At 33.8% G+C, this 16,382-nt stretch overlaps 1 protein-coding gene across 1 annotated transcript; it reads right to left on the minus strand.

Moving 5' to 3' along the window:
* Positions 1 to 2,823: 2,823 nt before the first annotated feature.
* Positions 2,824 to 13,273, minus strand: LOC107563437 (cytosolic phospholipase A2 gamma-like). Its single transcript, XM_016248313.1, has 19 exons — positions 13,223 to 13,273; positions 12,275 to 12,300; positions 11,431 to 11,551; positions 11,203 to 11,345; positions 10,917 to 11,118; positions 8,237 to 8,339; positions 8,021 to 8,161; positions 7,791 to 7,856; positions 7,646 to 7,705; positions 6,789 to 6,914; positions 6,247 to 6,387; positions 6,017 to 6,082; positions 5,872 to 5,931; positions 5,015 to 5,140; positions 4,394 to 4,537; positions 4,186 to 4,263; positions 3,956 to 4,110; positions 3,105 to 3,270; positions 2,824 to 3,017 (listed from the first exon to the last, which is right to left on the minus strand). The coding sequence occupies exons 2-19, from the start codon at positions 12,298 to 12,300 to the stop codon at positions 2,824 to 2,826; spliced, it is 2,118 nt and encodes a 705-aa protein (XP_016103799.1). The 5' UTR covers positions 13,223 to 13,273.
* Between the last annotated feature and the right edge of the window lie 3,109 nt (positions 13,274 to 16,382).

The raw sequence follows: 16,382 nt of genomic DNA on the forward strand, positions 1-16,382 counted from the left end.
TTGGGTTTTATTCGAGATTATCAGAAGTAGCCTACATTTATGGCAGGTATGATAACTAGCTGACAACTGTTAAAAATTCAGCTCCCAAACCAAGCTGATAAAATAAATGATCAGCTGGGAAAAAAGAAACCGCTTCAAACCCAATCAAAGTAAATAAATCCAGCTTCAAGCATCAGCTGGTTTTGAGTGTTCTGACAAGTTTTACCAGATTACCTGGTAACAAAAACAGCTCGAGCTGGTCATGCTGGACTTTCCAGAGAGGCGAGGGCATCAGTGTTTATATAGTAGAACAAAAACATCTTGGACAGAGACACACACACACACACACACACACGTTGGTATTAGTGGTTTACAGGGACTTTTTTACACTGTACAAACTGTATTTTCTATCGCCCTAAACCAACCCTACACCTAAACCTACCCCTCACAGAAAACGTTCTGCATTTTTAGATTTTCAAAAAAACAACATTATGTTTTTTAAGCCTTTTGAATTACAGGGACACAGGAAGTGTCCTCATACACCACCTTTATATTGTAATACCTATGTCATACCCATGTCATTATACAAATTTGTGTCATCATAAACCACCCAAACCAGTGCGTGCACACACACACGCACACACACACGCACACACACACGCACACACACACACACAGGTTTGTTTTTATGAAAAGTGGGGACTCTCCATAGGCGTAATGGTTTTTATACTGTACAGACCGTATATTCTATTGCCCTACACCAACCCTACCCCTAAACCTACCCCTCACAGAAAACGTTCTGCATTTTTAGATTTTCAAAAAAACAACATTATGTTTTTTAAGCCTTTTGAATTACAGGGACACAGGAAGTGTCCTCATACACCACCTTTATATTGTAATACCTATGTCATACCCATGTCATTATACAAATTTGTGTCATCATAAACCACCCAAACCAGTGCGTGCACACACACACGCACAATGTCCTCATAAATCACCTTCTCCTTGTAATACCTATGTCATACCCATGTCATTATATAAAATTATGTCCTCATATGTCACACAAACACACACACTCTCACACGCACACACACACACACACACACACACACACGCACACACACACACACACACACACACACACAAATTGATAAAGAAAGTGATACACTTTATATTATATTTAGTTACATAGCAGCGGCCAGTAAGTTAGGCTTTACATATAAATTGTGGTTGGTGTCCAGAATGTTACACTTTATATGAAGTGGACAGTTCCTGAGGAGTTACCATGTAAGTACACTGGTATTACAGTGGTGCGCCAACTCCAACTCAAGATCCAACTCCTCCCACTTAACATATCCATAAACCTACCCATCTCCACCCCGCTGGATCAAATGGTCCCAATTACTCTTATACATATTGTTGTTACAAAATGTAGTTATATAATTCTTGTTACACGAGTACTTAGTGAAGTGAAAAAAAGTGTTGTTACCAATGTCCTGTTACACATTTGTACTTACACAAACCATCCTGAGGGTTGTTACATGTGTGTCGTTACAGAAATATTACAGCTGTATGTACCAATGTGTACTTACACTGTGGTTACATACTACGTACACATTTAGTTACTGTGTAAGTACACAGGTATTAGGGACTCTTAATATAAAGTGGGACCGGTTTCAAAGTACATTTACATTTCTTCATGTAGCAAACACTTTTATCCAAAGCAATGTTCATAGCTCAATATATTATGGAAGCTCATTTACACAACAGAATAAAAAATAAAAAATGTAATTGCAATTTCTTATCTCACAATTCTTTCTTTTTTTTTTTGCAATTCTGAGTTTATATCCCACAATTTGGAGTTTGGTAATATATCTCACAAATGAACTAACACTAAATTACTGTCAGTTTTTTTTTAATTACTATTAGTTTTTATTATAATCAATAAAATGTACTTTGAAAATTTCTCAAAAATTTGCATTTTCAGGCCCCCAAAACGCCATGTTAATTCAATTAAATTCAGTTCAAGTTTATTTGTATAGCGCTTTTCACGATACAAATGGTTGCAAAGCAACTTTACAGCAAATTTAGATTCTACAATATTTAGTGGTAGCTTATCAGTGGTGACTGTCAGTTAATGTACATATGGCAGAAATGTACGGAAAAATCTATTAAAGACGTAATCAAAGAGACGATGAACACTATTAACAGCAATTATTATATGATGCAATCAAACTTATTAAAATAAATAAGCAAGCCCAGCTCAGGTGAAAAAAAGTACTGCAAAAGTAACACAATGCATTGCTTTCCATAAAAAGTAACTAAGAAACGCAAATAGTTACTTTTTATGGAGTAACGCAATATTGTAATGCATTACTTTTAAAAGCAACTTTCCCAACACTGACCATAACCCTTTTGAAATTAATAAGACCATCTAGCACAATTGATCAGCATTCAGGACCATAATGAGCATTTGTGCCTTTTGCTATCAAATGACCGAGACAAAACCTAACTTTTAGAGAACAGTTTGTAAATTCAATAGAACAGAAGAAAAATAACACTATATATTTAATTGGTAATCACAATTGTAATTCAGCCTGTGTTATGGTTGATTTGATTTTTAATCAGCTCTTTATTGCTTAATGAAAGTCAAGAATTCAGAAACATTTTGAACATATTAAAATGCAAACATGATACTCTTGTACTGCCACACAGATCACATTTAGCAGACAAGGTAGCCTAATAATGCTTTTATTAATTTAATGAATAATTAAGACAAAAAAATTAAACACTATTTACTGTGAAATGACTGTTATTCAGATTAGTTTATAGTCTATATTCAGTCTATATGAGTTTATATTCAGAATTGTTAAAGCGTCTGGATCTTTTTTTCCGAATGTCTGCTTGAATCTGCTCCAGCAGTTTCTTTCTGTTGTTTGAGATGTTTTTTCCAGCGACCTCCATAAGATCAGTGATCTTCTCAGCGCTGTAAGGACCTTGAAAGGTGCGATATTTGTACCTCCATGCCTCGATATCATCTGAAGAAACAGTAACACACTTAAATCAGAACTATTTATTTCAGTGATATTTGGTTTATTCAGGACAGCTGTAAGATCTGGACTTGCCTCCACAGTTGACCACATTAAACAGAGGGATGTGAATCACGGTTGGAGCGTTTTGGCCTTTGAACACATAGAAGTCCTTCGGTTTCTTCACGTCTTCACTGGTAATGTTGACTTCAGGGAAGGGGATCTTTAGTTTCTTGCAGGTCTCAGCAGCTTCTCTCACTGTCTGCAGTGGAAAAATCACACAGAATCACTTGACAAAAAGGGTTAGGAAAACATTTAATTCACAGTTTAAAGCTTATACGTAGCTTCTAGTGGTACCTCTAGTGGTAGAAGCAAACATTGTTTTGGTCATACGTTGTTATAATGGCTTTCTTTCATGTTGTAGTCCACGAAATAGCCATTGATTTACAGTGGAGATACAGGTTTTCACAGGTTTAAACCTCATGCAGGTTTTGGCAACGTACTCTTTTTTTTTGTCATTGGTTAAGGGCAACATGCTTGTTGCTTAAGGCTTTGAGATTTTGCTATCAGTTTGTGTTGGGGGATATCAGCATATGGTTTTGTTTTGGGGGGTTATCGCTGCTCTCCCTGCTCTTATCAATGCTAGGCTGCATGGATGCACAGGGAGTTCTTGCCCAGAACAGAACCATACCGCCAATCCAAACTGTAAGCTATTTGTCTGTCATCTTTAACGATAGTCATCCTGATAGAATTTAGGTTAGTGTGACCTCTGGGGGTCACTATGGAGGTCATGAGAAAAAAGAAGCAAGCTCTCCATCTAAAGAAAGTCACACATGAACAACATGAGGGGGAGAAATTATGAAAGAATTTACATCTCTAGGGGAAAATCGTCTTTTATGAGAATATGTTTGCATTGTTATAGAGAGAATTATATAGGAGTATATTACCATGAAAGGATCGCCGTCACTGAAATCCAGGGAAATGATGAGGTCAATGTCTCGTTCTTCTCTCAGCACTGAGAAGTAGGGTGAGTTCAGCAACAGTCCGGCGTCTATATAGTCTCTCGTCTCACTTTCCAGAAGAGCACGAGGCACTGTTTTATCTGCGGGATCACAGCATGAAATCTGTGTTTATTATTCGCATTTAATTGCCAGGTAACAAACGAGTCTGTTCTTACCTGTCATGTTGTGGAGAAAGTCATATTTCGTGCCCCAGATCCACCAAACCGCACACTTACAAATGCTGAAGCAAACATCTATAATACAAACGCACTCATCTGAATAAATCTTCTTGGAACTTCAAAAGGTTTGAATTTTGATTACTTTTTAAATTCTGACTGGAAGCTTAATGGCTAGAAGCTACATATTAGAGACAGTTCAACGTACTGAACGGCCAGAAACTGAACGAAACGCTCAAGCATGCACAAATATCCAAGGTATACTTCCTCATGTGCAGTTTTGCAGCTTCTTTATCAGCGAGATTCAGTTTTTCCACTTGAAAAATATGCTGACTTTTGCCTCCAGTGAGCTCTGCAAAAGAGGGGAACATTACTGAATTTGTGTCTTGTTTTAATTTCTTTTTTTTTTTTTTTTTACCAAAATAGATATTAATGCATGTTACCTGCTTAAATTGTACAAAAAAAATCCAGTGTTATAGTTACATATCATTATGTATCATAGGCTACATATACTGTATATATATATATATATATATATATATATATATATATATGTATGTTTTACAGATATTTAGCTAATGAAATTGGGGGCCCTTTTTCAGTTTCAACACATGCCCATCAAAAGGTCTGTGCATGGCCCTGAGCAGGTTCCCATTGTGACAACTTAATGCATAAAATGGAACAAATTAATTATGATGTTTACCCTCACTGTATCATTACATTGTCAGTTATACCCCTATTATCCACCCCTAAATATTCAATGGATTAAGTGTGACAAATAGTCAAAAATATCGTATATGAATTCTAGCACACTTTAGGAAAAGCTCACCGTTCAGATTTGTTCGAATGGATTCGTGAAGATCAAAAGGATCAATGCCATTCAAAACAGAGAGATTCATGTCCACGAGATCCATGAGCACCTGAGAACACTTGCCTGCAGATGGCGAGTTTGGATCTGTTGAAGAAAACACAAACTGAACAAACAATACTGAAAAAGGCCTTCATTGCACTCACTTTCTCTCACCAAAACCCATTAAAGATGCTTTGATTTGAAGCTAAAATTACATTATGTAATTTAATTATACAAAATGTAATTATGTAACATTTCTAAATAGTTATTTTTATAAATTGTGACTTGAAATATTTTGTTGTTTTACAAGTATACTTTACAAGCAAATATTTAAATATTATTAAATAATATATTTATCTTAACTATATAATATTTATGTAATATTTGTAATTTTTGTAAGATGTGTGTCTATGTTTGAAGCTTGAATGTGATTTGCAATATTTTGTTGTACTTTACAAATTAAATAGACTTTTTTGAGCATACATCTATCTATTGATGTATGTAATGTGTATTTTACCAAAAAAAAAAAAAAACATGTTTCACAATTTGCATAAAATGTTACACTTACATATAATACAAATCTTTAAATATGCACATAATTTTAACATTCTTGTGACGTATTAATTCTAGCTGTGCTATGGGTCACTGTCTTTAAAATCAAATCAAAGATCATCTTAATCATCATATGCATGTTTTATTTTGGTCTTTATAGAGTTTAGCATTTAGTTTGCCATTGGGTAACATGAGAAGACCATTTGTTTAAATATGAAAGACAGATTAACAGTCTCTGTGACTAAAAGAAAATCAGTAAATAAGAGCAATAAGAAATGCTTTACCTTTCTCCATTCCCTCAATCATCCCATTTTCCATTCTAGATATAATACTAGAAAATAAACCTGGGGGGGAAATCAAATGCGATTAGAGTTCACATGAAAATGAAGTGACTGTGAATCTGAATCTTCAGAACAAATGCTACTGCACCTCTTATATATTGCCAGATGAATTTTTTGTTCTCATCCATATCAGCTGTAGCGCTGCCACACAGAGCTGCATGATATCAACAAACAGAACGTTTAAAATAAATGGAACAATAAGGAATCTATTGGTCTATTTTAGACTATTCTCTAATTCACGTCAGCAGAGTTCAGTAGTGTACAGTGTAAGCTGATATCGCAAATATTAGTAAACTCTCCTGTGACAGAGTTTGTTACCCTGCAGGTACAGCATGTCCATTTCAGGCTGGTCCTTGATCTTACAGCCGTCGTCAAACTGGCTGCCGAAGCTGGACGTTTTCACAAACGCTCCAATGAGAGAATAACCTGCTTCATGTGGACTGATCTCAAACCAGGGGTCTGCAGACAGAAAACACCTCCATATAACAGCTGACACGAGCACAATAACTCTCTGTCTGTTTCAGACAAAAATACAGACCTCCTTCCTATATATATATATATATATATATATATATATATATATATGTATGTTTTACAGATATTTAGCTAATGAAATTGGGGGCCCTTTTTCAGTTTCAACACATGCCCATCAAAAGGTCTGTGCATGGCCCTGAGCAGGTTCCCATTGTGACAACTTAATGCATAAAATGGAACAAATTAATTATGATGTTTACCCTCACTGTATCATTACATTGTCAGTTATACCCCTATTATCCACCCCTAAATATTCAATGGATTAAGTGTGACAAATAGTCAAAAATATCGTATATGAATTCTAGCACACTTTAGGAAAAGCTCACCGTTCAGATTTGTTCGAATGGATTCGTGAAGATCAAAAGGATCAATGCCATTCAAAACAGAGAGATTCATGTCCACGAGATCCATGAGCACCTGAGAACACTTGCCTGCAGATGGCGAGTTTGGATCTGTTGAAGAAAACACAAACTGAACAAACAATACTGAAAAAGGCCTTCATTGCACTCACTTTCTCTCACCAAAACCCATTAAAGATGCTTTGATTTGAAGCTAAAATTACATTATGTAATTTAATTATACAAAATGTAATTATGTAACATTTCTAAATAGTTATTTTTATAAATTGTGACTTGAAATATTTTGTTGTTTTACAAGTATACTTTACAAGCAAATATTTAAATATTATTAAATAATATATTTATCTTAACTATATAATATTTATGTAATATTTGTAATTTTTGTAAGATGTGTGTCTATGTTTGAAGCTTGAATGTGATTTGCAATATTTTGTTGTACTTTACAAATTAAATATACTTTTTTGAGCATACATCTATCTATTGATGTATGTAATGTGTATTTTACCAAAAAAAAAAAAAAACATGTTTCACAATTTGCATAAAATGTTACACTTACATATAATACAAATCTTTAAATATGCACATAATTTTAACATTCTTGTGACGTATTAATTCTAGCTGTGCTATGGGTCACTGTCTTTAAAATCAAATCAAAGATCATCTTAATCATCATATGCATGTTTTATTTTGGTCTTTATAGAGTTTAGCATTTAGTTTGCCATTGGGTAACATGAGAAGACCATTTGTTTAAATATGAAAGACAGATTAACAGTCTCTGTGAATAAAAGTAAATCAGTAAATCAAAGCAATAAGAAATGCTTTACCTTTCTCCATTCCCTCAATCATCCCATTTTCCATTCTAGATATAATACTAGAAAATAAACCTGGGGGGGAAATCAAATGCGATTAGAGTTCACATGAAAATGAAGTGACTGTGAATCTGAATCTTCAGAACAAATGCTACTGCACCTCTTATATATTGCCAGATGAATTTTTTGTTCTCATCCATATCAGCTGTAGCGCTGCCACACAGAGCTGCATGATATCAACAAACAGAACGTTTAAAATAAATGGAACAATAAGGAATCTATTGGTCTATTTTAGACTATTCTCTAATTCACGTCAGCAGAGTTCAGTAGTGTACAGTGTAAGCTGATATCGCAAATATTAGTAAACTCTCCTGTGACAGAGTTTGTTACCCTGCAGGTACAGCATGTCCATTTCAGGCTGGTCCTTGATCTTACAGCCGTCGTCAAACTGGCTGCCGAAGCTGGACGTTTTCACAAACGCTCCAATGAGAGAATAACCTGCTTCATGTGGACTGATCTCAAACCAGGGGTCTGCAGACAGAAAACACCTCCATATAACAGCTGACACGAGCACAATAACTCTCTGTTTCAGACAAAAATACAGACCTCCTTCTCTGTTCTGTTTGCACTGCTTGTCGATCACTGTGTAGATGGGAAACGGGTCATTTTTGTGCTTGTTATGCTGACTTGTGACTCTGTGTTCGTTGATCTGAAGAGAAAATGCTTTTTTGCAGCATTATGTTATTGTAGAGGAGCCTGAGGACAATTTCGTTAGACAATTTCACTTTAAATTAAAGCAGCACAACATTGATAATAATCAGAAATGTTTCTTGAGCAGCACATCAGCATATTATACTGATTTCTGAAGATCATGTGACACTGAAGACTGGAGGAATGATGCTGAAAATACAGCTGCACATCACAGAAATACATTACAGTTTAACAGATATTCACATAGAAAACAGTTATTTAAAATGGTAATAATATTTCACTATTTTACTGTATTTTTGATCAAATAAATGCAGCCTTGATGAGCAGAAGAGCCTTCTTTCAAAAGCATTAAACATTTACATTCAACACATGATTTCTAACTAAAATAATTAGTGCGATATAAAAACTACTCAGTGCTGTAACACTATTCTTGTCATTTCCCCCCAATATTTTGCTCAAGTCTTTCTCATTAACATTTCATAATAATTGAAGTAAATTGCTGTTGGTATGTTCAATAAAGGGTCCAAAATTCTTCTCTGATGCATTTTCCTAAATTAATACTTTCACTCAAATTGTTATAATGATAATGAATGTATATTGTTTTATATTGTGAATTTTATAATATATGTACTTATTTGATTATTGTTTTTATTTCAATATACAATATTGTTTTCTTTATTTAACCACTAGAAAACTCGTTTCTGTGTTTTCTGTTTAAAATCCTATTTAAGCTGAAACTCTTCCTAAAAGCCAAGAGCAACAAATACAGCAGCACAAACTGTAAACTGTCACCCACTCAATCACAATCTCAATTTGAGGGACTTTATTTTACTCAAATCAATTTCATGTTCACGTTTTTTGTGCAATTTATTTAGAAATGCAATTTCTACTTCTACTTATTTTCTCTATTTGCACTCTAAAAAAAATTAAGGTTCCATGTGTTTGTCACAGCCATGCCATAAGAACCATCATTTTTGGTTCCCCAAATAACCATTCAGTGATCACTTCTTAAAAATAATTTTTTTTTCCTATACACAGCAAAATCCCCAGAGTTAAATCAACTCTGCTCAGAGTACATATTGTCCCAATCTACAGAGTGTTAAAGTAACACTGAAGCCGAGTTAAAGTTAATGGGATAATTAAGCAATTATTTAACTGATGAGTGAGCATTAATAAAGAAAACCCGCTGTTAACAATGTTGAAGATGAACAACTACTGCTCAGGCTTTTAGACATGAAAACGTATCACATAATCCTCAACAGTGGTAACTCGGCTTCAGTGTTACTTTAACACTCTGTAGATTGGCACAATATGTACTCTGAGCAGAATTGATTTAACTCTGGGGATTTTGCTGTGTAGTGTTAAGAACATTTTAATGATCTAAAGAACATGTTTCCACCTTTAGTGCAATGGAAAGATTCCATTGATGTTAAAGGTTTTTCATGCAAACATAAATTCCAATAAAGACGTTTTATTTTTAAGAGTGGCAACCCTGGCTGTGTTATGAATAGTTACAGACCTCTTTGACATATGGTGTGACGGCCATCACTGCCCAGACGTCAGTCAAGCTGAAGATGTCTTTCTCATAGTAATATTTCTTCAGTTTGGCAAATGCGTCTCCCCAGCTGACTCCTGGACCGTTGAGTCTCTTGATGATTTTGTTCTTCACTTTCTCTAGTTTGGTGGACCAGTCTGGTTCTTGGTATAAGGAGGCCATGCACCTTCAGAGAAGAACATACTGCTCTCATTTTTGACATTCAACCCAATTCAGTCTCTGTGTGGTTGTTGTTTGTCAGGGTTCGTACCAGGTGGATCCAGAGACTCCGCTCAGATAAAGGATGCAGTCCAGAAGACCCGCTTTATCAAGCTGAACCAGAGATCCCAGCAAACCCACCATGGCTCTTTGTCCTCCTCCAGAACCCAGTAATGCAATGTTTGGCACCGCATCCTGAAATGCACATGGTTTGATTTTGAAAACATCAGCTACAACACCATTTGGAGAATGGCAGTCATAGGAGTATACGATATTTTACCTTACTGCAGTGTATCTTGAGTTTCTGCAGGCTTTTTAGAACAGTTTTTCTTCTTTTGACTACAAACGCCTCTTCATTCTTATTTAAAGAGTGTTTGATTCTCACCTCATGGCTGCTGAGTGTTAAAGTAACACTGAAGCCGAGTTAAAGTTAATGGGATAATTAAGCAATTATTTAACTGATGAGTGAGCATTAATAAAGAAAACCCGCTGTTAACAATGTTGAAGATGAACAACTACTGCTCAGGCTTTTAGACATGAAAACGTATCACATAATCCTCAACAGTGGTAACTCGGCTTCAGTGTTACTTTAACACTCTGTAGATTGGCACAATATGTACTCTGAGCAGAATTGATTTAACTCTGGGGATTTTGCTGTGTAGTGTTAAGAACATTTTAATGATCTAAAGAACATGTTTCCACCTTTAGTGCAATGGAAAGATTCCATTGATGTTAAAGGTTTTTCATGCAAACATAAATTCCAATAAAGACGTTTTATTTTTAAGAGTGGCAACCCTGGCTGTGTTATGAATAGTTACAGACCTCTTTGACATATGGTGTGACGGCCATCACTGCCCAGACGTCAGTCAAGCTGAAGATGTCTTTCTCATAGTAATATTTCTTCAGTTTGGCAAATGCGTCTCCCCAGCTGACTCCTGGACCGTTGAGTCTCTTGATGATTTTGTTCTTCACTTTCTCTAGTTTGGTGGACCAGTCTGGTTCTTGGTATAAGGAGGCCATGCACCTTCAGAGAAGAACATACTGCTCTCATTTTTGACATTCAACCCAATTCAGTCTCTGTGTGGGTGTTGTTTGTCAGGGTTCGTACCAGGTGGATCCAGAGACTCCGCTCAGATAAAGGATGCAGTCCAGAAGACCCGCTTTATCAAGCTGAACCAGAGATCCCAGCAAACCCACCATGGCTCTTTGTCCTCCTCCAGAACCCAGTAATGCAATGTTTGGCACCGCATCCTGAAATGCACATGGTTTGATTTTGAAAACATCAGCTACAACACCATTTGGAGAATGGCAGTCATAGGAGTATACGATATTTTACCTTACTGCAGTGTATCTTGAGTTTCTGCAGGCTTTTTAGAACAGTTTTTCTTCTTTTGACTACAAACGCCTCTTCATTCTTATTTAAAGAGTGTTTGATTCTCACCTCATGGCTGCTGTGGCTGCAAAGACACACAGACTGAATTGAACATCACAAGCTGCTATTTAGTATATTTTTCTGAGTTTACATTTGAGTTCAATTTAGTCTTGTGATCAGTTATTCCCAGAATGATCCAGTTTACAGGCTTTGTTCAAGGTGCTTGAAGTACTAATTTGATTTTCTGAAATTTAGGAGTGAATTCAGGTTAACTGGGACACCTGTTGACAGTCATTTCAATGGCAAAAAGTGTCCCAATTAACCACAGCATGTTTATAAAGAGGCACTTGAAAGTGCTTGAATTATTAAAAGACAATATACATATCTTAAGTTACAAAATAATTTATTTTAGAATTGTATAATATTTGTAGTATTTTAGTTTTGATTTATTTTAAAATCAAATTGATTTTTTATTACTGTTTAACTGGGACAGAATTAAATGGGTTTTTAAGTCTTCTGTTAAAGCATCTTTTAATAAAAATCATATAAGACGTTGATAACCTCTTTGTTCATGCTCTTCTGCGCACTGAAAGCTCTGTTAAAGTTCTCATCCTTTTAATATGTTGCATGTGTTATACATTATTTGTACAGTTTTATCCATTTATCTTTTTTAGAATTGAAGTGGGAGCTCTGATTGTCATCCTTGAAAACCAAAAACAGTGCTTGGAAAGTCCTCCAGTCCTGGAATTTCTTTAAACAGCATTTGTATGAACTCTGTTTAAAGTAATGCAGCCCAGGTCTTACGTACCTTTCCAGAGATGTGCACGTTCCCATCTAAAAAAAAAAAACAATAGAGTTGACAGTAAAGTTAAAATCTATAGTTTGAAAATCTTTTTAATATATATATATATATATATATATATATATAGTAAAAATCACAGTAATATTATTATATCACAGTATTGAAATTATTATAATTTCTATTCATAATCATTTTATGAATTGTTATTGCTGTTTCGTTTTTTTTTTTGAAATTTTTTTTGAATTTTTTTTTTTCAGGATTATTTGATGAATAGATGATGAAAATCTTTTTTATATATATATATATATATATATATATATATAGTAAAAATCACAGTAATATTATTATATCACAGTATTGAAATTATTATAATTTCTATTCATAATCATTTTATGAATTGTTATTGCTGTTTCATTTTTTTTTTGAAATTTTTTTTGAAATTTTTTTTTTCAGGATTATTTGATGAATAGATGAATAGTATATGACGGGTTGTAATCATAAAAAATGATAATAAGAAAAAATTATCAGAAATGTTTCTTGAGCAGCAAATCAGCATCTTAGAATGATTTCTGAAGATCATGTGACACTGAAGACTGGAGGAATGATGCTGAAAATACAGCTTTGATCACAGGAATAAATTATATTTTACAATATATTCACATAGAAAACAGCTGTTTCAAATTGTAATAATATTACACAATATTACAGTTTTTACTGTATTTTTGATCAAATAAATGCAGTCTTGATGAGCAGAAGAGACTTTTTCAAAAACATCAAAAAAATCTGAATTATTCCAAACTTTTGAAGTGCAGTTGCTAGTGTAGTTTTCACTAGTTTGCAAGTCACATTTTAATTAGAACTTAACGTCATTCATAGTTCTGTGGTCACTTATAAATATAAAGACATGAAGACTTTTAATTGCCTTGTTGTAAAAGCTTTAAAACATGCACTTACTGTTCTTGACTAGTCTTGTAAAATCCTGAGATGCACCGATAATAACAGCAGGCGTTGTGCCTCACACCGAGCAGAAGATGCTCTTATAGGGCTCTAGATCATCATGGGGGGGTGGAGGTGATGATGGACATGAGCATCTATAATCAAGAGCACAAAATCTTCTTCCATGTGATTTCCTTGTAACTAGAAGAATTACTGACGGTCAAGCCACCAGATGTGTGTATGGGTGAGGGTTAAAAATGAAAGGTTTGTGCTGAAAAATAAGTGTTAAAAATGTGTCACAGGCTCTCACTGAACACATTCATAGACTGTCTTTTCATGCATGTTTGCAGAAAAACACAGATCAAATCTTGCACAGGTTAAGTTATATTTCATCCCGTTTCTTTTGCATTTTTACATTATCATTATCATTTATACTCCAGACACTTTTACTATACGTCTCAGAGTTTTTCAGCATTTGTCTTGATGTTAAATGAAGGCCACATCACAAAACAGGTAAAACAATTACAATAACAAATGTTTCCATTTTCTTTTTCCTTTTTTTAATAGAATTTAATAAATCACCCATTGTGATGCTTCATGTCAACAAAAATTTATTTCAAGTAAAAATGCAAAATACAGTCAAATGAAAGCATTTTAAATGTTAAAATTGAATACAAATATAAAGATGCATCAAAACGTGCAGAATTTTAACACAATCAGTGTGAGCCATATTAACACGCATATTAACAATGCATTAAGTGTTGATTATTTGCAACTGAAAATGACCAGAAACTACTAATTAATGTGTCAATATTACAAAAATATCAAACATTATTGGTATTATCGTAAAGTAAAATTAAAGTGAAACATACAGATAAAAAATAAACTGCAAAAAAAAAAAAAGATTCTCTTCCTCAGTATTTTTGTCTTGTTTTTTCAGTGCAAATATATAAACACTTAAATTGGGATGCATTTACTTGGGTAGCAACATAACTTAAGAGTTAGTGAAGTGAGTTCTGATCCCACTGATAGATATTGTTTCTTGTTTTAAGCATAAACAACATTTTTCAGAAGATAAGACAAAGTAAATGTAAAATAATACAGCTAAATGGCTCTGCTTTATTCTGCTTCACAGAATGCTCTCAGCACAGGTTTTGGTTTGTAACACGTCTGCTGTTGCTCTGATGAAAGGCGAGATGTTACAGATGTTGAAACATGTGTTACAGTAACACCTCCCAATCTCGGTGATTATAATACAGCTTTATCTCTCTATCAGTCGCATGATCTGTTCTCTGCAGATGTGGTTTTGTTACACAATCCCAGAGTGTGCTCAGGGTTAAAGACTTCAGGTCTTTTGTGTAGAAGCATAGACTACCAGTCAAACGTTTGGGATAAGTTAGAAATTAATACTTTTATTCAGCAAGGACGTATTAAAATGATCAAATGTATCACAGTTTCCTCAAAAAAACATTAAGCAGCACAAATGTTAATGTTTTTGTTAATATAGTATTAGAATGATTTCTGAAACACCATGCAACACTGAAGAGTAATGATGCTGAAAATTCAGCTTTGATCACAGCAATCATTTACAGTTTACAATATTAGAATAGAATACATTTGATAATACTATTTCATCAAATAAATGCAGCCTTGCTGAGCAGAAGAGACTTCATTCAAAAATATTAAAACACCTTAAATATTCCAAACGTTTGTTCACAGTGTTCTAAGTTTTGTTGAAGGCGGTTAAAACGATAATAGTTGTCAAAAACGGTAAAATAAGTGACCTTTTTTGGGGAGCAGTGTTGTGAATTGTGAAAGATGTTGTGAATCTTGCTGTCAGATTTCCCAACAGAGTGTGATGATGATGATGATGCAAAGCTTTTATTTCACAATCACACAAATACCCACGTTAAAGAGAATTCAACTGACAGCAGAGGAATAAATGTAAAGAAAATACGAATAATGTAAGAAAATAAAGTACTATAGAATATTAATATAATATAATGCTATCAAATGTGGATATGTGAATACGTTGTTTCTTCAGCCACGTTTGATTTTTTTAGAAAACAAACTCACTCTCTCTATTTTCTTTCATTTTTCCAACAAAATCTATTTTTTCCCTGATTATTATTATTTTTTGTTATTAAAATATACAATATTCTTAGTGAACATTGATGGAGCAACACATTTTGTGGGAGAAGAAATAATAAAAGTAATGTTTTCTGTAATATCTTCATTTAAGCAACCTGTTCAAAACAACAACAACATCAGCAACGATTGTACCATTTTCTGTTTATTTTGTATTTAATAATATTCAAAATATGCACTTAAGTATTACATTAAAATGTTCTTTTTAAAAATACAAAACAACAACAACAAAAAGATTCTGAAAGCTTCGTATACTGCTTGAACGAGATCGCATAATAATTTAATATGGCTTTACAGTAGTAACAATAAATAAGATGTTTCAGTATATAATATTAATATATCATAATTTAAATATGATGGGTTCATTATAAATACGGTGAGTATCTCTACGGTGGACATTTAATAAATAATATATTTATTTAAATGATATTTCAATAATTTGAAACACTGAACACACACTAAATGCAATTACTAAACATTACATTCGTAAATCAATTATAATATATGTATACAATTATATGAAAACATTTATTGCTAATAAATTAATGCGTTTTGTTTATATTCTGCTTTAATTTGATAATCCATTATATATTCTTTTCATTTGATCTGTTCTACAAACATATATTTTTACATGTATTTATAAATGTTTTACTTTCATTAACTTTTTAAAATTTTTACTTCATTATATATTTCATTGAACATGACAAATGGATTAATTAATTAATTAATTAACAGGAAGTGTGTGTGCAAGACTGTCCAGGGTCTTAAAAACAACAAAGCACAGTTCCCTCAACACACACAAAATCCATACTATCTTGAATACCGCTCCGGAGCAGTATACGAGGCCAAGTGTATCCCATCATGCATCATGTTCTGGAAATAAAAGAGACTTTTTGCAGAGATCTCGCGAGAGGTCGCGGAAACCTTTGCAGTGTCAGTTAAATATTAATCATACTTACTGTATATATTACATATAATTTGGTAGTAAAACATAAACCCCCGGTTTCACAGACAAGGCTTAAGCCGAGTC

The sequence above is a fragment of the Sinocyclocheilus grahami genome, unplaced genomic scaffold (assembly GCF_001515645.1).
Source record: "Sinocyclocheilus grahami isolate Dianchi unplaced genomic scaffold, SAMN03320097.WGS_v1.1 scaffold875.1, whole genome shotgun sequence".
Taxonomy (NCBI): domain Eukaryota; kingdom Metazoa; phylum Chordata; class Actinopteri; order Cypriniformes; family Cyprinidae; genus Sinocyclocheilus; species Sinocyclocheilus grahami.

Excerpts from the sequence above, each read along its gene's own strand:
- LOC107563437 (XM_016248313.1), bottom strand. The coding sequence starts at position 12,300 with ATGGGAACGTGCACATCTCTGGAAAG. Across the intron at positions 8,340-10,916 it reads TCACACCATATGTCAAAGAG|ATCAACGAACACAGAGTCAC; the intron begins GTCTGTAACTAT and ends TTTTCTCTTCAG. Across the intron at positions 6,915-7,645 it reads GATTGAGGGAATGGAGAAAG|ATCCAAACTCGCCATCTGCA; the intron begins GTAAAGCATTTC and ends TTTCTTCAACAG.